This window comes from Oreochromis niloticus, linkage group LG22 (genome assembly GCF_001858045.2).
Source record: "Oreochromis niloticus isolate F11D_XX linkage group LG22, O_niloticus_UMD_NMBU, whole genome shotgun sequence".
In the NCBI taxonomy this organism is placed as follows: domain Eukaryota; kingdom Metazoa; phylum Chordata; class Actinopteri; order Cichliformes; family Cichlidae; genus Oreochromis; species Oreochromis niloticus.
In genome coordinates this window covers 23,952,011-23,978,533 of record NC_031985.2, presented here as the reverse complement: position 1 = coordinate 23,978,533, position 26,523 = coordinate 23,952,011, and the positions used below count along the sequence as shown (strand labels likewise).

Below are 26,523 nucleotides of genomic sequence, written 5' to 3'. Positions count from 1 at the left end.
CAAAATGATTGCTTTTACACTTTACAAACAGGGAAAAATGTGATTTTGAATTTATCTCAGTGTAGTTAATACTAAACTATTTTATTTTCAATCAGTATACAATTCATATTGACACATGGCGAGGGCGCTGGAGTCTGCGTTTTGTGTTTATGGGAAACAAGATGATGATTTCCCTGATAAGCGGGACACATAACGGTGAAAATATGGGGAAGTTGATGCTGTGTATTCCCAGTGAGTGCGTCCGTGACAGGAAGAGGGAGAAGCCGCCGCGGAGCGTCTTTTCCCTTTCAGTCTACCCCGGGTAATTTACAGTAACTCCCGGGCGAGTTGCTGCCTCCTTTGGTCTTAACTCAAGGAATATGGCTGTGTTGAAGATACAAGACCAGGTAATGCTCACCTATGAATTCATTTAGCTGGGGTGTAGTCAGCTCGACACTTTTGAGTAAAACCGATTAACGCCAGTTTGCTCGAGTTTTTACAGTATGGAGATAAGGAGCGGCGTGTCACGTCGACTGCTCATTTTTCCTTTAACTTGTGTAACATAAAACTATTAGGTTTCTCAATAGTGACTTAAGCCTACCGTGCAAATGTTATTTTTTTTTAAATAAAAGTCTAAATGCTAGGCTAATGTTGCATCATTCTTATCATTAAGTCAACTAACATGTTAGCTAACTAGCTGTAGCCGTAAACAGAAAAAAAGAAAAAACAGCAAGAAGCATGCTAACGTGTGGCCATCTGTTGCCTTGCATTAACTTTGTTCAGTTAAAGTTGTTTCATGCCAAAGGCTGGGTGCTTTTGACTGTTTGTGTGTGAGTGTTGCTGGTGCTGGTGGTGATGGACCGATGAACACAGCTGGATAGCTACGAGGTAATCTGGGTGGCTAGCTAACTCCTGCGCCCTGTTAAATGTGAATAAGCAACCGCAATCCTTAACGCGTGGCACACCTTGCCAGGTTAATAACGTAAAAGTTAGCCGATATCGTGGATTGGATTGCACCTTACAAATTAAAAGACTGCAGATCGAATTGGTTGCCCAGTAGGTTTGTCAGCTGTCCGTCTCAGCCCCCGAGGGCAGCTTCGGGCAGTCACCTGTTGCTGGAGATAAGAAAGGCTGTCACACTGAAGTAGCAGCTGGTGCTGGCCCTCAAGTCTGCACAGCTGTGTTCACCGGTCAGACATTATCCTCAGGCTCAGATCAGCTGCTGGAAACGCTCCTGTCTTCAGGGTAGTGATAGCAAGTGGGCAGGTTCATCATTAGCCAAGGGTCGGATTAACGTTTTTACCACACACTATTTATTTATTTATATTCCACGTTTGGCCCACTGAGAAGCCAGTCACATTGACAGCAGTTTGTATGTTATATAACATTTGAAAGGAAAATAATGCAGTATTTGTACATTTGCTTGATAGATAGATGTAATAAATTAGGAAATCAAGTGTGTAAGCTCATATACATGTATGCATTTTACTTAACAGAAATAAAAATAGAATTTTATATATATATATATATATATATATATATATATATATATTTTTTTTTTTTTTAAAAAGGAAATGGTATTGTGGACCAATCTATTTAAAAGACAGAATATTTTTTGGCATGGAATTTGTTAATTTGTCAACATACATGAAGAACAGGTTAACTGAGACTGGGAGTTTTACACCGTGAGTCAAAGTACTGTGATTCTGTTGTAGTGCTGGTGCTAAACTTCTTAAATAATACATTTTATAATAAAGATGATGAAACTCTGCATTAGGCTAAGATTAAGAATCTCTACCATCCTCTGTTATTAAAATGAATGCTGAAACTGATGAGAATGTTATATGCTTAACCAATAGTAAAAATGTAACAAGCAAACCTGCTTTGGAGACTAAAATTAATTAAAATAAATGAATACTAATGGAAAAAATAGCAAACTATGAGAATGTTCCAGCTCCAAAGCTGATACAGCTGTTATTATTTACCGCTCTTACCTAAAAATTCCTATATACAGTTAATTAATCTTGATATTTGTCTCTCACTTTTTACAGTTTTCAATTAAGAGAGGTTGTTGTGTGACTGTTAACGAATTTGAAATCCAAAGCTATGCTTTCAGCTTTGGATTATCGATTTAAATCTGTTATTTTTTTAATTTATGTTTTATACTCTTAATGACTTATCAGGGGTTCAGTATAGTGACACTGACTGCTTAGAAATTCAGTTATATATTGAGTCACAATTGGCTTAGATTGAAGCCCTGATGAGTTTGGTCAAGAAAAAGTGGGTCAGGTATTGTGGGGCTCAGTGTCCTGTCCCGGCCTGAACAGTCTTCCAGTCTTACATCAAGCATGCAACGAGCGGAAGAGTGTGTGTTGGTCAGATCTCCCTCTCTATTCTCTATTGTTCTCTGGTGCTGTTTGCTGACAAGTTGACAAAGGGACAAAAATAGTCACACTTAGAGGGCTCAGAGGGCCAAACTGGAGACGAGAATGTCATTTTTCTTGGCAACGGCATATGTTTGTCCTGCAGAGGGCGTCATGTTGCTTAGAAACCAGGATGTTTGATCCAGCTAAGAAGTGATTGAATCATTTCTCTTTAAAAAACAAACAAACAAACAAACAAAAAACTATCATTAGTATTTCAAATGTTTCTCCTTCTATGTGTTTACTGGCCTGGGACTTCTCAAAAGAACCGTCTGTACACAGCAGAATCGTCCCACACAATAACCGGTCGGCAGCTTCTGAGCATCATGCACCAAGTTGTTTGGACAAGTGCAGTGTGTGCAGAACTTATACAACTTAATTGCTTTAATTTTCAGTTTTATAGTCCTGGAGAATGTGTAGGCTATTCTAGGTTAATCTGGCTAAAAGTAGTGATTTATACAAGGAAAAACCATTAGGAGTCACAGTTTGTCTTAGTTTATTTAGTCATAGTTGGTGTAAGTTTGATCAGAATTTTCAGATCTGCAAGTCAGCTGGGGTCCGCTTGAGGCCGCTTGTGTCTGAGTGACATCAACTACATGTGCGCCCAAGGAAGTGGAATTTAGGCATAGTTCATACAATTATAACAGGAATAACTCCTCGTCTGTTGGGTCGCCAGCTGTCTGTGTCTGTGTCTGAGTATAATCAAAGCGTAAGCCGACCCAGTGGTTAACACTGACCGTTCTGTGTGGAATTTGCTTGTTCTCCAGTGTTTATCGGCGTTCCTGTTTCTCCCGCATTAACAATACATTAAAGATGATCTTGGCTCAAGGATAGATGGTGTTAAAATAAATCTGCAGAGTTCTTCTTACAGTTCAAATAAAGGATTTTAAAAGAAAAAGGTAGAGCTTTCACATCACATCAGATTTTCACTGAACAATTATCCAATTATCCATTTAAAACTAAATTAATCATAACAATATAATATAATAATCTGTAATCCGAACCGATCCCACTCCACGGTTCGGCACACACGTGATCCGAAGATTCGAAAAAGAAGAAAAAAGTCTGTGTATGGTGCGCGTGGTCAGTCTGTCAAGCGATAGCTATGGTCAGCGCTAGCGCTCCAAGTGGAGGAGCAGAGGAATTTGCGGTATTTAAGCAGCCCTTTGCTGCCCAATCTGACCGGGCTAAAGCTATTACAAAAGCTATTGGGGTGTTTAGCTGCAGACGGGAGGCCATATTCCGTTGTGCAAAACAAGGGGTTTAAACTAGTCAACGCGTTAGTTGACGCATTGACGCCGTGCAGCCCCACGCACGGGGCGATCCGCGGTAACTAGTTAACGGAGATTTGCCGCGTTAATGCAGTTATGGCATTAACGTCTTTTGAACGAGATTTACGTTGACAGCACTAGTTTAAACTATGATGAACATGCTTGAGCCATTATATCACAGCGGAGTAATAGATAGAAAGCCCTGTACTGCCCTATATTGCATCTTAATTTGTTTTTATATAATTGTGTGCAATGAGTCTTGAGTTGAATGTTTTTTTTAATAGGCAAAAAATACTTAAATAAGTAAATGGCGATTTAAATTTTTGTCTTTTTTTTTTTTTTTTCTGCTGATCCGAAAATTGATCCGATCCGTGACGAAAAAAACATGATCCGATACGAACCGTGAGACTTTTGGTCCGTTGCACTACTACCAGTTATGTCACATTACCAGAAAGTTAGTCATCGTTATCAATAGCTTGAGATCAGTTCAATATCACAGTAATAATAATAATTTAAAAAAGTCTATCCCGCGTACTAGTTCAAAAGTTGTATTAAAACACTGACGTGATGGTGGCAGACCATTTATTTAAAATGTTTACATAATATTTTGTTGATGGGACACAGATTAAAGTGTTGAATGGACGCAGAGTAGGTGGCTAACAATACTACGAGGTATAAAGTTAGTTAGATTAACCTAGCTTAACCAATTTACAACATTAGCCATTACAAACATTTCAGCCTATCATACAGATGATTTCATAACGCTAATTTCAGCTGTCTCGGGCAAAATGGTAACCTGTATTTTAGGATAGCAACACACACTACTTTCATACATAATGAGTCAGGGGAGAGCTATCGCAGCAGCTGCACTAATCGCCATCTTCCACTTGTAGTTTTTGATGCTCTGTTTGTAGTTTTTCTAGAGGTATAATAGCTCTAGATAGCTCTGGTGACATCCCTACACCACACACATCAAAACAGCAAAGTTATACTACAGATGATCTCATGATGATCTTTGAAACCTTTTAATATATCTCACGGTATCAGCTGATTTCAGCAGGTTTATTACTGCTGTCTGTGCCAGCGCACACACACACACACACACACACACACACACACTCACGCACTGCCCTTTGTGTTTCTGGGATTACGTTACACACCGTGCATCCTATTGCTTGGTCAGAGTAGAGGTCAGTGCAGGCCTGCATACTTTCTCTTACACATGCACACTGTCACGTCAGGTCTCTTGTGAAGTAGCTGCAGTCACACTGGACTTTTGACACCACACAAGACCAACATAACAAAATGTTTATTTATTTGTTAGATTGTTTTTCACATGATGTTGATCATTCATTTTACTGTATGTGGAGTTTTCCAGCCTGTTCCATATCCATTGCTTTGGCTTTGCTTTTGACTTTGGATGAATACAGACAGAAATACCCACTTCTGTTTGGCAGGTTACAACAAATTTGCTTTGTAAATATCTTCAGGCTGCTCTGCTTAGAGTTTCCCCAGTGCTAGCAAGTGGGATAGACAAAACACTGGTTGTTTACATGCTTTGGTTCCTGAAAATCATTCTTTGTTTGTGCTTTTGATGCAAATCTGTAATGGCAGAGTGATTACTGTAGGAAAAGAGAAATTGTATGTTGTGTTTTATATTAAGTTTCTGAATGCTAAAACCATTAGACTTAAAATTTAGGCCTGCACAAAGGCTCTTTCTAAATGAATCGCTCTCTCTCATTTGCCTTGCGCCGTCCCTCCCACTGAGTTAATAGGGATGTGTGGCTTGGCAAGATTGCTCTTTTTAGGATCTGTGTTGAATATGAAGGAGACACACACACACACACACACACACACACACACACACAGTATTGCACGCACAGACTGGTCTTGTTAGCTACCCTCACATTCTCTGGCAAAGCCATTTGGTTCCAGTTTTATAATGAGGAGATGGGAACTTCTAAAGCTATGCCACCAGTACACCAAAGAGGACAAGGGCACACACACAAACTAAAACAACAACAATGTGGTATTCATTTTCTTTGATTCTCCAGCATACAGAATGAAAGGGGACTTCTATTGTAGCACCAGCTTTATAAAATGCAGATAATTTACACCCCATTTAGCTAAAAACAGCACCACGTTTCAGTGTGTATGTGTTTTGTTGCTTTTAACGATCTATGTTGATTATAGCTTTTAAGATGCCTGAAGCATGCCCAGTTAACAAAATATGAGCAACCTTTGACATTATTACTTTAATGTGCAATAACAGACAGGAGTTTTATTAGATCGGTACTTAATGATAAGACAAAGGTTAGATTGAGTTAGGTAGAGTTGTAAACAAGCAGGAATCTGGACTGAGCTCAAACGTTCAACAAACAGCATGGTTTCTGTTCCTTGAAAGGGAAGCTTTTACTTTAAAAGCATTATTAGACTTTTGTTTTTGTTCTTACAGTTAAAACAGTGGAAGTATTTGTCATACTCGTTAGCTGGACAGTAAGGATAAGCCCTGACCAGGAAGTGACCTGGTTACAGTGACGCATCAAAATAGCTGTCCTTTGTCCCAGCAAATCTTACTTCTCTCGTCACTCTTTTTATAACTTGATTCTCTTTTATCTGCTCTTCTATTTTTCACTGTCAACTTACACAGCTGTTCTGTAGTGCTCCAGGTACCTGCCTACAATCATCCCCTCCCATTCCCACCCCTTTTCTTTTTATTTCTCTCTGTCTCTCACCCCTTTTATCTCCTCTCCCCTCCCCCTCCTTTCCCTCTCCTATCCCTCTCTTCTTTTGAAAGAGCTGGCTTCAGCAGTCTGCCTGAAATGAGCGATGCATACCCACACATACATTAGGTGCCCCCTCCCACGTTTATGCTAATCTGTGTGTGCGCGCGCACGCGTGTGTGTTTGCATCAGTTGCGTATGTGCTCCTGGCTGCAGCACAGCACTGAGGATATGTAGCTTCCTGTGCGCAGCTCATTCTGCCGCATGCCTCTTACCGCCACCATTACGCAAAGGAATTCCCTGCCGTCTCCGCTACTGCTGCTCACAGAGTGTGAGTGTGGAGACGAGAGAGGAGGAGGAAGAGGAGGAGGAGGATAAAGAGACATGCCGCAAAGCAACACTGACAGATAGAGGACAGAGCCGGATTTCAGAGTGGATTTTTTTTCTGTGAAGATGTGCAGCGCTTGTTTACGAGGAAAACACTATGCGTGCGGGATTTACTGCTGACCTTTGTGCCGCTGAATTGCGCACATATGTGAGAAGGAACACTCTGTATTCATGTGCGTGAGTGACAGAGCGTGTGTGTGTGAGTGAGTGAGTGAGTGATTGTGTGGCGTGTGAATGTTTGTTCCCGATGCGGTCTGAGCGGGCTAGCCGTGTGTGTATCGTGGTGCTGGAGGAGGTAGAGGAGGATGACTCCTGCTCTTCATCCCCACCTCCACGGCCCAAATCATCCCCAGACCGCAGATCCCATCATCCCTCTCGAAAGGTAGCCGCTGAGGATGACAAGGTGAGGTTGGGACTGTTTGCTGAATCTCTAAATTGCTAGTTTTAACAAGGGAACCATCTACAGTTTTTTGTGTAAATGACAGCTTTAACTGGGATTTAAGGTAGACCACTGCACTTTGTAGTCCTGGTCTGATGTTTACACCTGTGCTGTTTCATGTGCCATTCTATAAAAATACAGTGCACTTTCAGCGCATGGTATGTGCCACTAAATATAGCACTAGTATTGTCCTGCCACATGAGAACTGCTCTGGTTTGTATAGATTAAAAGCAAGCCCTGGTCTTTGTAGTCTCTGCTGTTGGATGTATAAAGGGCAAGCTTTCTGCTGGAACATGTTAATAAGTCTTTTCATCTTATGATAACTGCTCTTTGAAGCATGCACTGAAGAGGGGGAAGCCAAAGAAGATGTGCCGGCTGTGATGACAGGGTTTATGCATGGGGACCTCCTTCAATCACTTACATTAGCTTAGTGGTCATCATTGTAATAGGCAAGAGTTGGATGCCGGCATGCTAGACAGCCCTACTTATTTTTAGTTTGGAGGTAATGAGAGCAGGTTGGGGAAAACAGAAGAAGGCTGAAAGTGTTTGTTGTAGTGCTTATTAACACTAGATAGTACTAAGTATAGACTGAACAGCAGTGTTTGACCATGGCGAGCCACTCTAGCCAAAAAGATTTGTCAGTAAGAGACATGGAGCCTCTGTAGACATACTTGATAGGTTGCAAAAGAGCGAACGGCAGCATTTGAAGATTAGAACCTCGCCAAAATCAGCATCATCATATTAGCGTTACTCAGTGCACTTTCACTACTGTTGCAGCAAATGAAAAACACTTTTATTTATTTATAGGTTTTGAAAGAAGGAAGCTGCAATTAGAGAACAGTAGCATTAATTTAAGATTTCTACATTGCTCGAATCTTGGTAACAAAGATGAGGCTCACTAGGGCAGTCTTTAAGGACATTTATTATAATACCAAATGTCTGCTGTGCTGCATAAGTTTTCATTTTGCACATGAATTAGTTTGATTTTAAAATAAATGTTATTTTTTTTTCTATCAAAGACACAAACAGTTAAATCTCAGAGATGACAAATTACCCATAATTATGAAGTCATCACTTCTGAAAGCTGAAAGCAGTGTTATAATGTGAGTTTGAAGTACTTTTAAAATAAAGGCTGATGTAAGGAAAAGGAGGATGCTGGGTTTTTTTGGGGTTTTTTTTAAATCTTACTTTTATCATGACTTCAGGGCATCGCTGGCTACAAATCCTGCTCAGTATGCTGTCAACCTCATGGCAGCTGTTTACATTTTCAGATAAACCATGTGCCTGTCATTCATTCACAGTTTCCTTCTTGAGGAGGACCTTGTATAACTTGTTTAAATTTAGCAAATGTACTCAAAATTCTTCTTTATTCATAAACAGATTTTATTCGTTTTTATTTTATTCTATATTTACATTTTATTTACTTTCTGTTGCAGCACAACGTGGCAAGAATGCTCAGGATTAACCCTTCCCTTACAGAGTTGAACAGTTATGTGCCAAAACTGCTACTCATAAACAAATAGGTGATATACAGCCATATGTGACCTATGGCTCTGCCCCAGCCTGGGATTATACTCTGTGTGTGTGCAAGACTCTTCCTTCTGAAACACTCATAACTCTCTCTGATAACACACTTGTCAGCATAGAAAATTACTACCTTTCCAATAGTGCTATACACTGGCATTTTCTCATCATTCTTTCTTTTTTTAAATCTCTATAGCCATCTCTGTTGAGAGCCATCTTCAATGTGGACCCAGATGAAGTTCGCGCCCTCATATTCAAGAAAGAGGATGTCAACATTCAGGTAAATCACACACTTTTGTTGCTTCTGGTTGTTTAGTTTTAGAATAATTTACACAAACACATTAGCATTGCCTTTCACTGCCACAGGGCACATAAACAACAGCGAGGGGAGCAGCAGGCAGCCGGCAGCCCACAGCTGATCTGGGTTTATCGATTGGCTGGCGGAGTGCTTTTTTGGCAGCTTTCTGTATTCTGCATCTTATGTAGCTGCCAGCCAGACAGGACATATGAACTGTTTGTAACACTCTAACCTTTCAGATGAGAAAGGACACGACCTTCACTGGCTCTCTCCTTTTCCCCCAGTTTCATTCAGTCTGTGTCCCAGTCTTCCTGAGCGTGTTTTCCCAGTATGATTTCTGTGGGTCTATAATGGTGGGGTCATAACACCAGCTCTCCCTGGAGTCAGCTACACTAGCCCAGGCCTATTCCAGTCACATGAGATTTGTTTATAGCCCCACCTCACTGATTGGTCTCAGTTGTACTGAAAGGGCGAGATGTGTGTTGAAGTGATGAAGTGAAGTGAAGAATAAAAGTGAACCGATGATGGATATTTTTACTGAATGGCACTTCCTGTGGTCTGCAACACTGTAAGGTCTATTGATTCTGTTCTGGCATGCATGATGTCACAGCTCAGGATGTGTGTCTGTGTGACCTGAACGAGAAGTGAAACCTATGCTTTACTGATTGTTTTTGTTTCGTAACGTCCTCCCAGGACAACGAGAAGCGGACCCCGCTGCATGCTGCAGCTTACCTGGGAGACGCGGAGATCATTGAACTTCTCATCCTCTCAGGTAAACATTACATCCCAGCTCACCTGTTAAGCTAATCATTTGATTTAATTTCTACCTAATATTTATGGACCTCTAGTTATAACTGTACTCTTCCATCCACCCAAACATTATGTCTGTATCCCCATTATCTCTTCTGTATGTTTATATCCCTTGACTCAAACTGTAGTATTTTTTAGGCACGAGTTTTAAAAGCTTTATTTACATCATGCTGATTGATCGGTAAGATAGTCAAAGCAATACTGAATAATTAGCTGTTCTCTCTTTATTAAAATGCGCAATTTGTGACCTATAAAATAACTTGTTTTTTCGGTCTAAGGAGCTTGGAAAGAAGAGCGTCTGGACTTCTTTAAGGTGCTTGAAGACGTTTCACCTCTCATCTGAGAAACTTCTTCAATTCTAGGGTCAAATGGTGGAGAGTCCCAGATTTAAGCCTTGTGGGAGTGTCCTCCCAAGAGGGACGCTTTTCTTTCCAAGCTCCTTAGACTATGATGACCTGGATGACTGAGAACCTTCACAGACAACTTTTGTTTTTGTATTTCATCAATGCCATGTTAGCCTTCCCTGTAGTTCCCTACTTCCATACAGCTCAGTGCATTTTAAACTGGGATAAAAGCCTGACTGTTTTTCATCTCTTTTATCATAACATGCAGTTTCTCAGTAATTTCCATGCCGTGCTCACTGCTCAGTTACCGTCTCATGGTGACTAGTGACCGCTCTTGTGATCTGTCAACCATCTGATACGAGTGTTTTTTTGGCTTCATTTTCTGTGAAGCAAGCTGAGCACATCAGTGGGAGGAGCTTACACTTAAACGCCTGAGTGTAAGCATACGTGTAACACGAGACAGTAGGGTGCTGTAGTGCGCGTATAAATGTGAGACTGTGTGTGCATTCAGTGTTTCTCAATGAAGAGCAAGTAACAGGTGCAGCTGCAGGGCTATTTTAACACACGGGTCGTGCCAAAAGGGGATCATGGGCGTTTTATATCCTCCAGTCACTGTTGGCTCATCCCCCTTCCCATAAAAGCCTTTTTTTCTTCTTTTTTTATAACATAGTTTGCCTTTAAGATATTTAGCTCTTCCCCTCCTTTTTGCACATTCTGCAATTCTGCGTATGCCACTATGTGACTGCTCTGACATCTCTTTTTCTTACCCTGTCTCACTCTCTTCCTCTCACTCAAGGAGCCCGAGTTAATGCCAAAGATAACAAGTGGTTAACTCCTCTTCACCGAGCTGTGGCTTCTTGTAGTGAGGTAACACATTACACAAACACACATGCAAATGTGACCTCTGGGGAATCCGCTACAACTTTGACCGTGTCACAAGTAATGCTAAACAAATTCTTTTTTAAGGGAGATTTCGCAAACACTTTCTGCTTAGAATATCTTTTAGCTGCTTTACTGACAAGGTTTCGTGAAAGGTCTGTTGTGATAAAGTTGAGGGAATCTTTCCCAGAATCTGGCCTTAAAGGGGCAAATGGAAATAACCCCTGTGCTATGGCTTTGTGTTTGATAAACGTCAAAATGTCTGCCTATTCTTCTTAGTCCTGGGCGACATGCCCAAACTAACATAGTCCCTTGTGTAGTTTCTACTTTCCAGCATTTTGATTTCAGGATGAAAGCCCTCTATGAATAGAATATGAACTTTCTAAACACCCACACAGCCACCTGCAAACCATGGCGCTTACATTCTTAGAGCACTGAGACTGTTTTCCAGTAGACCTTATGTTTGCTCACTCTTTATTCAGGATGCTGTGGCAGTGTTACTAAAGCACAGTGCAGATGTGAATGCTCGCGACAAGAACTGGCAGACGCCACTCCATGTAGCAGCTAGCAATAAGGCGGTACGCTGTGCTGAGGCTTTGGTCCCGTTGCTAAGCAATGTCAACGTATCTGATCGGGCGGGACGCACTGCCCTGCACCACGCTGCCTTCAGTGGACATGTAGAGGTCAGTCTTTCTTCATTCCCACACACACAGATACAGAGGCGACTACACATCAGCTCCTTGTTAATCTGATTCTGTGTGTCAGATGGTGAAGTTGCTGCTGTCAAGAGGAGCCAACATTAATGCGTTTGATAAGAAGGACAGGAGAGCCATCCACTGGGCAGCCTACATGGGTAAGATTAGGGTCATAGTGTTGATGTGAATGGGAGATGCTGACATGTAGTACTTGACAGAAGTGAATTTGACTCATCTACTTCTCACCTCTCTTATCAGGTCACCTGGAGGTAGTGAAGTTATTGGTTGCCAGTGGAGCTGAGGTCGACTGCAAGGACAAGAAGGCTTATACCCCGCTGCATGCAGCTGCCTCCAGTGGCATGAGCAGCACAGTGCACTACCTGCTGAGCCTCGGGGTTAATGTCAGTACAGACATACTGACCGTGTCCTTAAAATACCGTCTGTGTCACCAAAATTTCTTACTGTAGTTAGTAATGGTTAAATTGAAAATGTTGTTCCTCTGTGCATAGGTAAATGAGGCTAATGCCTATGGCAACACACCACTCCATTTGGCTTGTTACAATGGACAGGATGTGGTTGTTGGTGAGCTGATCAAGGCAGGAGCCAGCGTTAACCAGGTGTGTGCGCATCACTCTCTGCCACGTTGCATGTGCATAGTAATTGTGTGTTTAATCCTGTTACTTGGTCCCTTGGCTTCAGGTGAACGAGAGGGGTTTCTCTGCCCTCCACTTTGCTTCTTCCTCGCGCCAGGGGGCGCTGTGCCAGGAGCTGCTGTTGGCCCACGGGGCTCACATCAACTTGCAGGTAATGTTAACACGCAGTTAAAAAAGCTGAAACTAGAAATTCATCCAAGGGAGAGTATTTGCTTTCCAAAGAAGGAAGTATGTGCATAATGCTCCTGTGTATATGTATTAAAAAAAGGATTAATTTTATCTTGTATGTCCTCAGTGTTTACTAGTATGCATCCTGCTCAGAATTTAGTTGAAAGCTAGAGGGACTGTGTTGTTAACACTTTGGTAGCAGTGATGGAAACTGATATTGGGTCCCTACAGCAACAAGATGCAAGGCCATATGGATGATGGAGGGGGAGGGAGACTCCCTAAGGCAGCAAGCTGCTCAAGCATTTTGTGTGTGTGTGTGTGGGTGGTCCACAGTGGCGTCTGTGATAGCTTCTGTTCATTTTATCTTTCTAACACTTCTGAGTTAGATTCATAGTCGAATACCTGATGTTTTAATGATTTCATATTTGTAATATGAACATTTTGCAATAATAAATGTCTCTTTCTCTGCCTTCTCTCTCTCCAGAGTAAAGATGGGAAGACTCCCCTGCACATGGCAGCTACACATGGAAGGTTCTCCTGCTCTCAGGCTCTCATTCAAAATGGTGAGAGCCCTCGCCGAGTGCTGTCTGTTTCATGCATGGATTCAAATTAGTTTGGATCTCAGAGTGTGATGCATGCCGCATATGTTGCACAATATGCTCTTTTTTTTCTTGAGATTGCTCCTGCTTTTTTTAATGGAAAATATAATTCTGTTTTATGTGTGTGTAGGAGCTGAAATTGATTGTGAGGACAAGAGCAGAAACACTGCCCTTCACATTGCTGCCCGCTATGGCCATGAGCTAATCATTACAGCACTCATCAAACATGGAGCCAACACAGCCAAGTTAGTAACAACTGACATTCACCATCTGTCTGTCTTCTTGCTTCATGTTATCTGTGCAGTAGTCTTAAAGGATCAAACGCAAGTGAGCAGCTCTAACCCTGGAAATGGTTAAAGTCAGGATAAATAAAATCTCTTTCTTTTTTTCTGTCATAAAAATGCTTGCATGCAATGGCTTGTCTTTTAAGGAGAGGCATTCACGGGATGTTCCCCCTACACCTGGCAGCTCTCAGCGGCTTCTCAGATTGCTGCAGGAAGCTGCTGTCCTCAGGTACATTAATGCTGACAACATTCAGGCCTGTGGAATCACCCGGTTGACATCCAAATTAATGCAGCTTGCATATTTGCGCAGGGTTTGTCATAGACACTCCCGACGACTTTGGAAGGACCTGTCTACATGCTGCTGCTGCTGGAGGGTGATTGTTTTTGCTTACTGCTTCAATATTATTAGTTATTTTCTTTCTTTCTCTTTTCAAACAATCTGATACATGTTTTGGTTGAACTGAAAGCTTGTGAATGTACTTTGTAAATGTGATGCGGTTAACTGTCGTACCAGTGAGTGGTACATCCAGACAGCTGCCCCCCTTAAAGCTGCCTCTCCACACAGGAACCTGGAGTGTCTGAACCTGCTGTTAAACATCGGAGCAGACTTTAACAGGAAAGACAACTTCGGCAGGTAAGCTAAATTGTGAAAATCGGACTAATAGTACAGTGCTGGTGTCACAAAGGTGTATGGTAGAAATGGAGTAAAATAAGAGATTGAGAGAATGGTAAAGTTTTGACCACATTAAATCTGCGAATAGTGGCTAACTTCATTTACTGACCCTCACAGAGCTCCGCTACACTATGCATCAGCCAACTGTAACTACCAGTGTGTGTTTGCCTTGGTGGGCTCCGGGGCAAGCATCAATGAGCTGGACAAGAGAGGCTGTAGCCCCTTGCACTATGCTGCTGCTGCTGACACTGATGGGAAGTAAGTTCTCCTCCGTGTTCAATCTGTAAATATTATAATTCAGAGAATCCCTAATGCCAAGTTTAAAGTGTTTATTTAAAAGAGATAAAAGAAATACCCTGTCTTTGGTCTTTCCCAGATGTGTGGAGTACCTTCTGAGGAATGACGCAGATCCAGGTGTGAGAGACAAACAGGGTTATAGTGCAGTGCACTATGCCTCAGCCTACGGACGTACACTCTGCCTGGAGCTGGTGTGTACAGCTGCTGCACTGAATGTGGAAAAATTGGCCATAAAGGCTGAAAAATCTGTTTTCTGACACTATATCAAAAAGTCTCTTTGTTTCTTTTAGATGGCAACTGAGACGCCCCTTGATGTGGTAAGAGGAATTTTAGTCTCTCACTGTAGCACCATTGAGCTTTGCAAGGAGCTCCCTCTGTTGTAGTGTAGTGGCTACGACACTTGCTGAACAGATAAAGCTGTGAACCCTCCTCTGGCTTATTATGGCATCAAATTAAAAAGGCTGATTTTATCTGTATTTTGTACAAAACTAAAATCTGTTTATATATAGATTGATGTACTTTTTGAAATCATGGCACATGTCTATGCCCTTTTTGTCTCATGTTACGTTGTTTTACCTGTTACCTTACCTAATCTTATGACTTCCAACCTTTTATAGTCTTTCAGTTTTCAACCAATTTTCACCCATCAGTATATGTAGAGCACATACAGCAGCTGGCATTTGTGCAAACCTGAATCTGAAATGAGTAATATTGCTGTTTCAGCTAATGGAGACATCAGGAACAGACATGCTGAGTGATTCAGAGAGCCACGCTCCCATTAGTCCACTCCATCTGGCAGTGAGTTTTAAGATTTATTCTTTAAAGCATGTTTTCTTTTCTATCCATCTTCGACTCTGCATTCATTAAATAAGGATTAGTACTTATTTAGGGCTTTTCTATTCTATCTGAGCACTCACACACTCATACAAGCACTTTCTCCTACGCTCAAGCAATTTTAGTGTCACACTCTCATCCTTTGAGCGTTAGATAGAGGAGCTGGGTATTGAACCACCAACCTTCAGTTTAGTAAGCCACTTTCACCCCATTTAACATAGTGTGTGTGTGCTTTTTCCCTTCGTCCAGGCTTATCATGGACACTGTGGAGCCTTAGAGGTGCTCTTGTCATCCCTGCTTGATGTGGACGTTCGTAGCCCAGAGGGATGCACCCCCCTCATTCTGGCCTGCTCAAGAGGTCATCAGGAGTGTGTGTCTCTGCTGCTGCACCACGGCGCCTCACCCATGACTCGGGATTACATTCACAAACAGACAGCCATACATACCGCAGGTATATAAGCAGGCAGTCGCTTTCCCATCGCATGAAAAGGTGAATTTTCTGGCTTTTAAAATCAAAATTTCATTTTGCTGTAGCTATGAATGGCCACCCAGAGTGCCTGCGCCTGCTGTTGAACAACAATGACCAACACGTTGATGTGGATGCACAAGACAGCAACGGACAGTGAGTGTGTGCATGTGTGTTTAAAAAAATAAATAAATAAAAATTTAAATCGTAGGCTACTGTTTTTGGCGATTCAACTGATCACTTAAATATTCTTACGGAGTTGTGCCTGATCTCCACACTGTGTTCAGGACTCCTCTGATGTTGGCAGTGTTGAGCGGACATACAGACTGTGTGTACTCTCTGCTCAGTCAAGGAGCCAGTGTGGAGAATCAGGACCGCTGGGGCAGGACAGCACTACACCGAGGGGTGAGATAGGCACACGTGCCTACCGAGATCACATATTCAATTTTAATATATGCTTTTTAAAAATTTCTTTTGGTATTTATACTCTCTAGCGTTTTCTGTATGTTTCACATAGGCTGTGACAGGCCAGGAGGAATGTGTAGAGGCCCTTCTCCAGCGGGGAGCCAGCGTGAGTGTAAAGGACATCCGGGGGCGCTCCCCCCTGCACCTGGCATCTGCCTCTGGCCGTGTGGGTGCCCTGGGTGCCCTGCTGCAGGCCACCAGCACTTCACACAGTCACACACACCTCACTGACAGCAAGGGCTACACACCACTGCACTGGGCCTGCTATAACGGTATTGGGACACAACATGAAATGTTCGAGAACCATGTCAACCTGGGTTTTTTTTTTTTGGGTTTTTTTTTAAGACACAGCACTGTACTTTTTTCTGTTTTTACATCTGTCTTTCTCTGTTTTCCAGGGTATGACGCATGTGTGGAGGTGTTGTTAGATCAGGAGGTGTTCAGGAAAATTACAGGGAACTCATTTAGCCCACTGCACTGTGCTGTGTAAGGCTCTGTCTGTTTGTATCCACGAATGCTTATGAGGATCGATTTGCTCTGAGGGTGTGTGACAGGCTGCGTTGTGTGTTTTAGGATAAACGATAACGAGGGAGTGGCAGAGATGTTAATTGACTCCCTGGGTGCAAATATTGTGAATGCAACGGACTCCAAGGGCAGGTAAGAGATGCAGACAGACTTAACATCTTGTGTGGAGGGATTTTTTTTAATTTTTTTTTTTCTATTTGTTCTTAGTGAGCGGGAACGTATTTACAATAACTATGTTGATGTTGATGCAGGACTCCTCTTCATGCTGCAGCTTTTTCTGACCATGTGGAGTGCGTTTCCCTTCTTCTGAGCCATGGAGCTCAGGCAAATGTTGTTGACACCCACATGCACAGAACACCACTGATGATGGCAGCTCTAAATGGACAGACCAATGCTGTGGGTCAGTACACTAACTGATACTGGGATAAACTTGTGGAAATAATGGTCCCTGAATTCTTAACCTTTCACTTGTATTTATCTCCACTGTTGTGTTGTGTTACAGAGGTGATGGTGAGCGGTGCTAAGGCAGACTTGGCACTGCAAGATGCAGACAGGAACACAGCATTGCATTTGGCTTGCAGCAAGGTAAGGGCTATTCAGAGACAGGAAATGTTCTTTAGTCATTCAGTATTAAAAATGTTGCGATTTTCTTGTGGTCTCAGTGTCTCAGGTTTAAAGTTGAAAGTAGTTACAATTCAGATTTGATATTTTTGCAGTGTGTGGGACGTGTATGTTTTGGTCCTGGCCCTTGGAACATTTATGTATCACTTTGGACACATCTGGCAGACACATTTAACCACATCATCACATGTTTCACTTGCATCACTAAAGGCACAATTTGGAGAATGTCATATTATTGTGAACAATAATATTTGCCACACACACACACGCACTGGTCCGTAACTGTCACACAAAGAGCTTTTAAAGCTTTGCGCGAGATTAACGTTTATGTGAAGCTCAGAACGTCATCTCTTTAACATACTGACAAAGGCAGGATTGTTGCACATCTCATGTGGTCACTGCAGATGACTTTGGTACTCTCTGTTCTTCTCAGGGTCACGAGACAAGTGCCTTGTTGATTCTGGAGAAAATCAGCGACAGGAATCTCATTAACTGCACCAACGCTGCTCTGCAGACGTATGTAGAACCTGAAGGTTGCACCTACTGTAAACAGCAGGATAACCTGCAAAACCCACTGTGAACTTACTGTAACACTCTTCTACCTGCAGGCCCTTGCATGTAGCAGCCAGGAAGGGATTGACAGTGGTGGTCCAGGAGCTGCTGGTGAAAGGAGCCAGTGTGTTAGCTGTGGATGAGAATGGTCAGCTTTCATCTCACTGTACTCTCACATACTCTTCAGGTGTAATTCTAATGTGTACTATGAACCCTTTTCCTCCTTTTATTCCCAGGTTATACTCCAGCTTTGGCTTGTGCTCCCAATCGGGATGTAGCTGACTGCTTGGCCCTCATCCTCAACTCAATGATGCCCACCTCACCCATGGTCACCATAGCAGCTTTGCCCACTCTCTCGCTTACTCAAACAGTCATCAACCACCACCCGATCTCAAACCACATTTCCAAAGGTGTGGCCTTTGATACTCCAGCCCCACTGAGGCCTGACCACGCCTCCTACTGCAGGCCAGAACGCCTGCTGTCCTCTGTCTCCGGAGATGATGAAATGAATGACTCAGATTCAGAAACGTACTGAGGACTAGTGGAACCTCAATACTGGCAGGTTAGCCAGCCCCTCAGGAGCCTTAATAGATCACTGACAAAAGCTTGACAGGGCAGTAAATACAAGCAGAGTATTCTTAGGTAAGTCTCTTCAAATCTAAAAATAATCCTCGTCTGAACCACATGCTTGCTTCCTTCAGGTGCATACACAGTGGAAAAGATGCACTAATGTAATAATTTGGTAAAATAAAGAATAAGTTGCCAACACTTTTTTTTCCACGGCATTACTGTACGATCAGTAACATGGCCAGCGTCCTTTTCAATGTAAAGCAGTGTTTTTATTTTTATGTTGAACTCTTTCTGTTTGGGGATACTTTCTGGAGTGGTTTTAAATCTTTTCAAAGATTTTTCATTCACATTTACTAATGGAGCATCTGGTGAAGAAAAGCTCAGAGGACTGCTTTTTTTTTCTTTGTTAAGATACAGAAACTGAGGGACAATCTTATGGGACCAGCTGAAGAAGCGTTTTCCCTACTGTACTTGAGATTTTATTCAGATTTCTTTCACAGCAGCCACTGACTGTCACTCTGGGACACTTATAATGCTGCATTCATGATTAGGATCGACTTCTTGATTCCTAGGAGAGAAAGTCAATATTGAAACCTACGTATTTATTCCAGGTGGAGATTGAATCGTTGAGAGCAGATTGTGACAGCAGGTGGATGTAAGACCAATGTACTGTACAACTGATGAACTGAATGAGCAGCCCAAGGAATGGATAACTTGCAATGCTGTAACTTCTTAATGTTTGTGTTGTGTACAGGAGACAAGAGAAGGTGGCTGTCACTGTGTGGATTTGTTTGTGTGTGTGAGTGTGTGTGAGAGAGAAACTATTAAATATTGCCTTTTGAGGAATATGCAACATTCAAAGAGAGGATGAATGCTACTTGGTGCAATGTTTGTACTGTAAAGATTAAGTAACAGATGAATAAAGACATTTGTTTTGGTTTATTTTATAAGAGATAAAACAAATGTGTAACAGCTGAAGGTTGGAGCAGCTCTTAACCATAACACTGAACTTTATTTTCCTGATCCCTCCAAACTTTATTCATTGTCCAGGTGGTACATTCGTCCATACAGGCAGGCAGTGACCAGGCCACCCTTCGTGTTTGAATGTTTCATGGTCACTCTCATGTCTGCAGCTTTCTCCAGACTCTCTGGCTGCTCCAGGAACATTCGGCTTGTCAGAATGGATGGGTACACGTATTTGGTGTCAAAGTTCCCCTCCAACAGGAAGTCCATTTTAGACTCTGCTTCTTCCACTTCCTGTCCACAAGAGCTCCGATCCAACCCTGCACAACGGACTACGGCACAAACCTGTAGATATTTAACATGTGGCAAATAAAAGTAGTGAGTTGTCAGTTTTAACCTTTTTAGAAATATTCATATTCATGTGATTCTTGCCTGCAGTGCGTAACGTCCGTTGACGGTGTGCGTTCCTGCAAATGCGCCGAAAGCATAGAGCTCTTTATGGTCTTGCAGTAACCACCTGTACTGCAGGCGGCAGCAGAAAGTGCCGTTGCACACTTTAATGTCGCCTTGTGTCTCATTTAAGAGGACAAATGTAAATGTGTCATACATCATAGAGGAGATGAAGGTGGGGTAGGAGGGAGGAGGAGGGTCATCACAGCTATCTTGGTAGCAGTATCCAGAGTCTGTAGCCACTGATATTGTTGACTCCCCACCACCAGCCTCCACCTCTTTGGCTGCACTTTGTTTTACCTCAAGTGGCTCCAAAACTGGCACTCTGGCCACCAGCAGCCTGCCCTCTGGGTCTCCTTTCCTGGCGTGGTGGTAGGTGGCAGAAAAAGGGGTGTAGATGCCACTTCCTGTCATGATGAGCCTGTCATTACGAATGTTGACAGCTAGTAGGGTGACGTTGGCACCCAGACTGAATGCCTGCTGAAACTGGATTGAATCCAGCAGGGGGAGCTGGTTCATCCAGGCTGTTGGAAAGATCAACTGACGCACACCCTAAAAAAAGGCATAAAGAAGAAATGTTGAATTTCAGAGAAGATTTTCAAATGTTAGGTATATACTCTGAGTGCGTATGTGATTATATTTTATACCCTCTGCACTAGGAGCACTGTAGGATCATGAAACAGGATGTCGAAGCAGATGAAGAGGCCAAACTTCCCAGCAAAAGGAGTGTCAAATGTTATGATTTCAGGTTCTGGAGGTGTGTCACAGGAGGCCTCAAAGTATAGGTTGTGTTTGTGGTAGCGTGCCACCAGAAGGCCATCTGACCTGTATGAAAGAAGACACTTTAAACAAATGACAGTGCAAATTGTATTCAGTAGTAATTCAGCAGGATGATTCTGTTAGTTTAAATGAATCAACACCCCCGAGTCATACTTACAATCCGAATCCTCAAAGCGCAGGCCGATGGGGCAGTGTGGCAGCATTTTTCCACACCAGTCTATTAATTAACCAAAGACAAAGACAGGCTTTTAATTCATTTGAAGTCAAAAGCACATGCATCACATAACTACATAACAATAAAAAAACGACACAATATTCCGTACAAATAGGTGAAAAATATACAATAACAGATGACTAAAAGAGTTATTCTCTTGTTCCTTAAAGATGGACTTAAAGTCTCCCAAGGTAACCATTTCCGACAGCTTCAGTTCCTTCTGCAGATTATTCTAGGAAACGGGGGCAGCGTATTTAAAAGCCTTTTTTGGTAATTCTGTTCTGATTTTTGGGATAATCAATTGTATGATATTGTGAGAACGAAGGCTGCATTGGTTTTGGTTTTTACACATGATTTCTAAAAAGGTAACTTAGTTTTAGTTTCAACTCAGACACAAGCCTTTGAATGTGGGGTTTAAATGACAAATGCTGATCTATAATGATACCTAGATACTTGTAAGATGTGACCATTTCAATTTCAGTTCCTTGAATGGTTTTAATCTCAGGAAACGTAGCTAATAACTCTAAAATACAACTCTATAATACAATAATATATAGTACAATAATACAAGTCTACAGTAGTTGAAAATTACCTTCTATTTAGACTTCAAAGATTTCAACCATAGGCAAACGCCTATGGTTGAAATCAAATGTTCAGTGTTTGCCTCTTGTGCTTTCTTATCAGCAGTGAACTAAATGAATAGTTGTATACAGAACTACAATAAGATGAAGCGTTACATTGCCTGTAACTGTTTATTTAATGTCCTTTGCTTCTGGGCTTATCTGTTGCAGATGACAACTTACAGCAACTGGATTAACAAATCTGACAGGTACCTGCATCAGACAAGTCTACTTACAGCCCTCGGTGCGACTGAAAAGGTAAAGACAATCTATTTGGTTATGCAGCGAGTAAGAAATGTCTGCGGCTAGATTTCTAAAGGGAGGGGGAGTTACAGTGAAACTACAATCAAAAGAAAATCTTGATAGGAATGAAAAGTTCGGTGGATAATTTTCATTGTTAATTTAAAAAATAAAAAAACTTCTCCTCTTGCCCCTGGGTGGGGTGGTGTTTTTATTTATTTATTTATTTTTAATTCTTCAAGCTCGGGTCCTCTACCAGAGGCCTGGGAGCTCTACCAGAGGCACCCCTGCTTTATACTGTAGGGCAGGGGTGGGCACTGAGGGCCGGTGTCCCTGCAGGTTTTACATGTGTCCTTGAACCAACACAGCTGATTTAAATGGCTAAATTAGCTCCTCAACACGTCCTGATGTTCTCCAGAGGCCTGGTAACGAACTAATCATGTGATTCAGGTGTGTTGACCCAAGGTGAGATCTAAAACCTGCAGGGACACCGGCCCTCGGGGCCTGGAATTGCCCACCCCTGCTGTAGGGTGAAAACCACTCCAGGCCTCGAGAGCTGATGTCCTGCAGGTTTTAGATAACACCCTCGGTCAACACACCTGAATCAAATGATCACTTCATTACCAGGCCTCTGAAGAACTTCAAGAAATGTTGAGGAGGTAATGTAGCCATTTACATCAGCTGTGATGGATCAAGGACACATCTAAAACCTGCAGGACACCGGCTCTTGAGGCCTGGAGTTGGCCACCCCTGTCCTACCAAGAAAAAACCCAACAATCAAAAGATCCCCTTTGAGCAAGCACTTGGCGACAGTGGGGAGGAAAAACTCCCTTTAATAGGAAGAAACCTCCAGCAGAACCCGGCTCAAGAAGGGGCGGCCATCTGCTGTGGCCGGTTGGGGGGGTGAAAAGAAAATATAGGGAGACAAGATGAAGTATACTTCTGATGGCCAAATGCTTCAAGATCTTTAAAGAAGCATGCTAGTGGGGAAAAAAGTCAAGATGGTCATTTAGTCATCACTGCTGCCCTTAAAGCAGCAGCTGAACGGCTTCATTAAAGCTTTTCCCACTGCTCGAAAGAACCTAGCAATTTTAGACTTCATTGGGGGATTGAGTACAACCTCAATAATGATTTCCAGATGAGCCAGAAAAAGCTGAGCAAATGTTGAATCATCTGGTGTAAGAGCAGAATGTACGAACTGATCTAAAGAGCCAAGCTCCTTTCTAAGGGCTTTAGTCATTTTCTTTACAATCTGAAGTTTGTTATTTTCAAGAGCACTCAGATATTCTGAGCTTCTGACGTTATCTAAAACCAGATGTGTAAGACGCCTGGTGATGGCCTTTCTTTTTTCTGTATTCACTGTCTTTCTTGTGTCAAAACTGCATTTCTCGAGGAGACTCGGTAACAGAACGGCGCTGAAGTCTTTGGCAATTTTCTCAGCAGCAAAAGGTGATATAAAAAATTCTGAAGGTTCCTCCTGTAAGTTTTTAGAGATTGCTGGCTGACTTTGACCTTCTGTAGGCCCAGTGTCAGCGACTGGCTCAGGCTCAGGGCTTTTTTCTGGAGGTAGGTCCTGCTCTATTACACTCACACAGGAGATGGGTTGATTTTTGTGAGGAGAAACTGGACTTGACTCTGGTTCAGACAGTCTGTCGCGTTCTCTTTGCTCTGTTGGGGTTAGTGCTCGTAAAATCACATCCTGGATGTCTTCCACGGCACCAGAAACTTTGTCACTTTGGACAGTTTCATCCAAAGCATCATTCTCTAACCACAGAAGAATGTTTTGCAAAAACTTTTGCACTGAGTCTTCTACAGTTACATAGAGGACTTCGGGCGAAAAGGGTAACTCACCTGTTGGCTCTGGAGACCTAGAAATCACAGAGTCTGAAAGACTTCTTCCCAGTAGCATCACAGGGAGTGAATATCTTTGAGTTGACTGGAGATGGTCATAAATTTTATCTGTCAACTCCCTGCAAAACGTCTCAACTTCAACAAATGCATTTACGTTTTCCATGGGTTTCTGGATAAGGTTAACGTGTTTTGTCCATTTTAATTTATTAAACAGTTGATCAAGATAAGGGTTGAAAGTGGTAAAATCAACTGAGGAAGAACTTTTAAACCTGGTATGCATAGTTGGTGTGTTTACATAGCTACAGAAAGAACTGTAGCTGTCCATAGAATCTGTTCTCTGATTATCAGGTGACTTGACCGGATCTTGGAGACAGATGAAGAACCTTTTGTTTTTCTTCACCAGGTGTTTTATCTCTCTTATCACTTTATAAAACTGCTTTTTGGCAAAGCTGCAGAAGTGGTCTTTGTGCAGCTTTTGTTCATTGGTTTTTAGGGGTGGGATGCATGAGGCAAAAAAGTTTTTCACCTTCTGGATAATTATCTGCACATTAAAAGGTTTGCATGAGCCACATTTGTTACTAGATGTGACATCTTCACCATCAGAAGACTGCAGATTATCAATTACTGTGTTTACAATATCAGCTGCAGCTATTTCTGCTGGCGTGCTGGGAGGCTGCAGACTTTCAGCAGCCACAACATCTGTGCACCGCTCTATTCCTGTGGCATCTTCAGCTAAATAATTCAGATTGTCAAGTATTTTCTTGACAGCATCGGCTGCGATCACTTTGGTTAGACTTTCCATTTTGTCCTCAGTGATTGCTGCATCTGTGCTCCATTTGGTGAGAGCAATGCTGACCTCATCAAGTGTCACCCTCTCACGGATCTTTGATTTAGTACTCTCTGCATTTGAATCAGAGGGACTAAGGGAACTCGAACTGGCCCCCTTTCGCATGCACAGGCAGCTTAGCTTACCTGCACATCTCTTCAGATACGAGGCTGCATGAGAGACCATGCGTCGAAGGTTTTTTATGCATGTAATTTTTCCGCTGACATAAACAGCGGGATCTGACCGTAAATCCGGGTTGTTTAAAAGTAGAGTCACAGCCGAGTTGACCTTTTCTGAAATCTCCATTTCAATCAGTTTTGTCAGCGTCTTAATGGACTCATACTTGTCATGGGGGACGTTAAGAGAGTTGGCAATGCTCGTTGAGAGAGAGTCTCCCAGCAACGGAGCTATTTTTACCACAGGTATGCTAATATCTGTTTGGGACCCATGTGTCATAAACTTCTGAAATACGGGAAGTGCCGAGTTCAGGATGCCAGTAGAAACTGTCTGAATTATTTCAGTTATCATGTCAGCCAGTGCTGCTTGGAGATCAGAGTCCCAGACTCCATGTTCAATCATCCCCCATTGTACTCGGGAGAACCGATTGAAACACTCGCTGACAGCAGGTAAGATATTCTCTGGAGTAATGAGGACAGAGACTACAGTCTGAAATTCAGCCATTGTGGACTCGCTGTATTTTTCCCCAATGTCTTTGAGTTTGCACTGCATGTCTCTTAGCTTTATGTCTCGTTCTTCCTTCTGTTGAAGGATTTCTCTATTTTTTTCCAGCGCTTTGTTGAGGTTTTCTTGGAGCTCCTCATTAATTTTGTGTTTGTGTTCGAGGTTTTCTTGTAACTTCTCTATAGCAGCACTATCTGCATCAAACTGGTCGGACTTTATTTGTAAAACAGCGAGCTGTTCCTTCTCTTTTTTTCTCAGGGAATAAATCGTATTTTTGGCTTCACCAAACCTGATTCCCCAGCCTTCATTAATGATCTCTATGTCAGGCTGGCGTTTAATTTGTGCTTCCATTTCTATGCACTTCTCCTGTAGTTGAAGTATCTCTTCTTCAGCTCGTTTAAGTTTGTTTTGTAGATCGTATTTTTCCTTCCTCCTTTTCTTCTCTAATGCCCTTCGGATGTTTAAGATTCTTCTTTTATTCTTTATTCTCTTTGGGATTTTTACAACTTTTTTTATTTGATCGACAGAGCGAAGAGAGGACAGGGATGCGTTTTGTCGTTTTTGGTGTTTTTGTGGACTCATGGCTGTATATACTACAGTGACTTTGAAAAGGTTTTCAAATGTTTCTCTGGTGAACGTTTGAATGCTGTGAAAACACTGACTAAAAATTGCTGCTTCTCGGTCCTATTTAAGGAAAAACTTCAAAGGATCTTAAATAAGATTCTAAATTTGACTTTATGACATCATCACTCTAAACCAAGGAGTGATGATGTCATAAAGAAAAGGTCACATGACATTTTGCCTGGGCGGTGCCTAAAGGCCGTCCGCTGTAAGTGTTTAAACCAACAGTCATTGGTTTAAACCTTTCCAAAAGGTTGATTCTGTTTTCAGTGATAGAAACGTTTCGTCACTCATCCAAGGGACTTCAGTCTCAGCTGACTGCAGGTTTCCCCCAACCTTATAAACGGTACACTTGCACAATAACTGAAACCAGCCCAGTGAATGAACAGTGAGGTCAGTTCCTTGATTATTAGTATGCAAAGCAAGACATGTTTGAACATTAAATGTCCTCGTGTTCGGAGCAGCCTAATGGATGCGCTGAAGGATTAAGGACATACAGGTAAGCGTTTTGGGGGGTATGAAATGTAGCACATGTGTATATTATGCACCATGGACTTTTAGCTAGTCTTAGCATTTGATAGCGCGGCTATCAAGATGGCGTCAGGTAGCTAACCTAGGGCAAGGCCCGCGATACCGGGCGGGGGCAACTGCGCACGGTTTTACCGGCTGTAATACCAGGTCTGCTGTGTAAATATAGACAGGCATGTGTGGTGCACTCAGACTTCTCAATCTCAGCTAAAAGCTCATAAAAAGATTTCTACAACCACCAAACACAAGTCAGAGTTTTAATTGGACAAC

At 42.2% G+C, this 26,523-nt stretch overlaps 1 protein-coding gene and 1 long non-coding RNA gene across 3 annotated transcripts in view; both read left to right on the top strand.

Moving 5' to 3' along the window:
* Positions 1 to 192: 192 nt before the first annotated feature.
* On the top strand, positions 193 to 19,426 carry ankrd28a (ankyrin repeat domain 28a). 2 transcript variants are annotated; one of them, XM_019350890.2, is made up of 29 exons: positions 193 to 386; positions 8,943 to 9,026; positions 9,738 to 9,816; positions 10,995 to 11,065; positions 11,560 to 11,760; positions 11,843 to 11,930; positions 12,031 to 12,173; positions 12,282 to 12,389; positions 12,472 to 12,576; positions 13,078 to 13,156; positions 13,323 to 13,437; positions 13,623 to 13,705; positions 13,787 to 13,850; positions 14,042 to 14,110; positions 14,267 to 14,407; positions 14,526 to 14,637; positions 14,737 to 14,763; positions 15,170 to 15,244; positions 15,530 to 15,731; positions 15,815 to 15,902; positions 16,034 to 16,151; positions 16,264 to 16,483; positions 16,610 to 16,697; positions 16,785 to 16,868; positions 16,988 to 17,136; positions 17,239 to 17,321; positions 17,791 to 17,873; positions 17,966 to 18,057; positions 18,146 to 19,426. In XM_019350890.2, exons 1-29 carry the CDS (start codon positions 360 to 362, stop codon positions 18,442 to 18,444), a joined length of 3,177 nt encoding a protein of 1,058 aa, XP_019206435.1. In that variant the 5' UTR covers positions 193 to 359; the 3' UTR covers positions 18,445 to 19,426. The 2 variants fall into 2 exon arrangements, with proteins under 2 accessions (XP_019206435.1, XP_019206434.1); XM_019350889.2 differs by lacking the exon at positions 193 to 386 and adding an exon at positions 6,485 to 7,186.
* A 6,806-nt stretch (positions 19,427 to 26,232) lies between these two features.
* Positions 26,233 to 26,523, top strand: part of LOC112843469 (uncharacterized) — a 6,638-nt gene continuing 6,347 nt past the window's right edge. Inside the window, exon 1 of the long non-coding RNA XR_003215826.1 lies at positions 26,233 to 26,523. This exon is cut by the window's right edge and continues 3 nt beyond it. This is a non-coding gene — a long non-coding RNA (uncharacterized LOC112843469).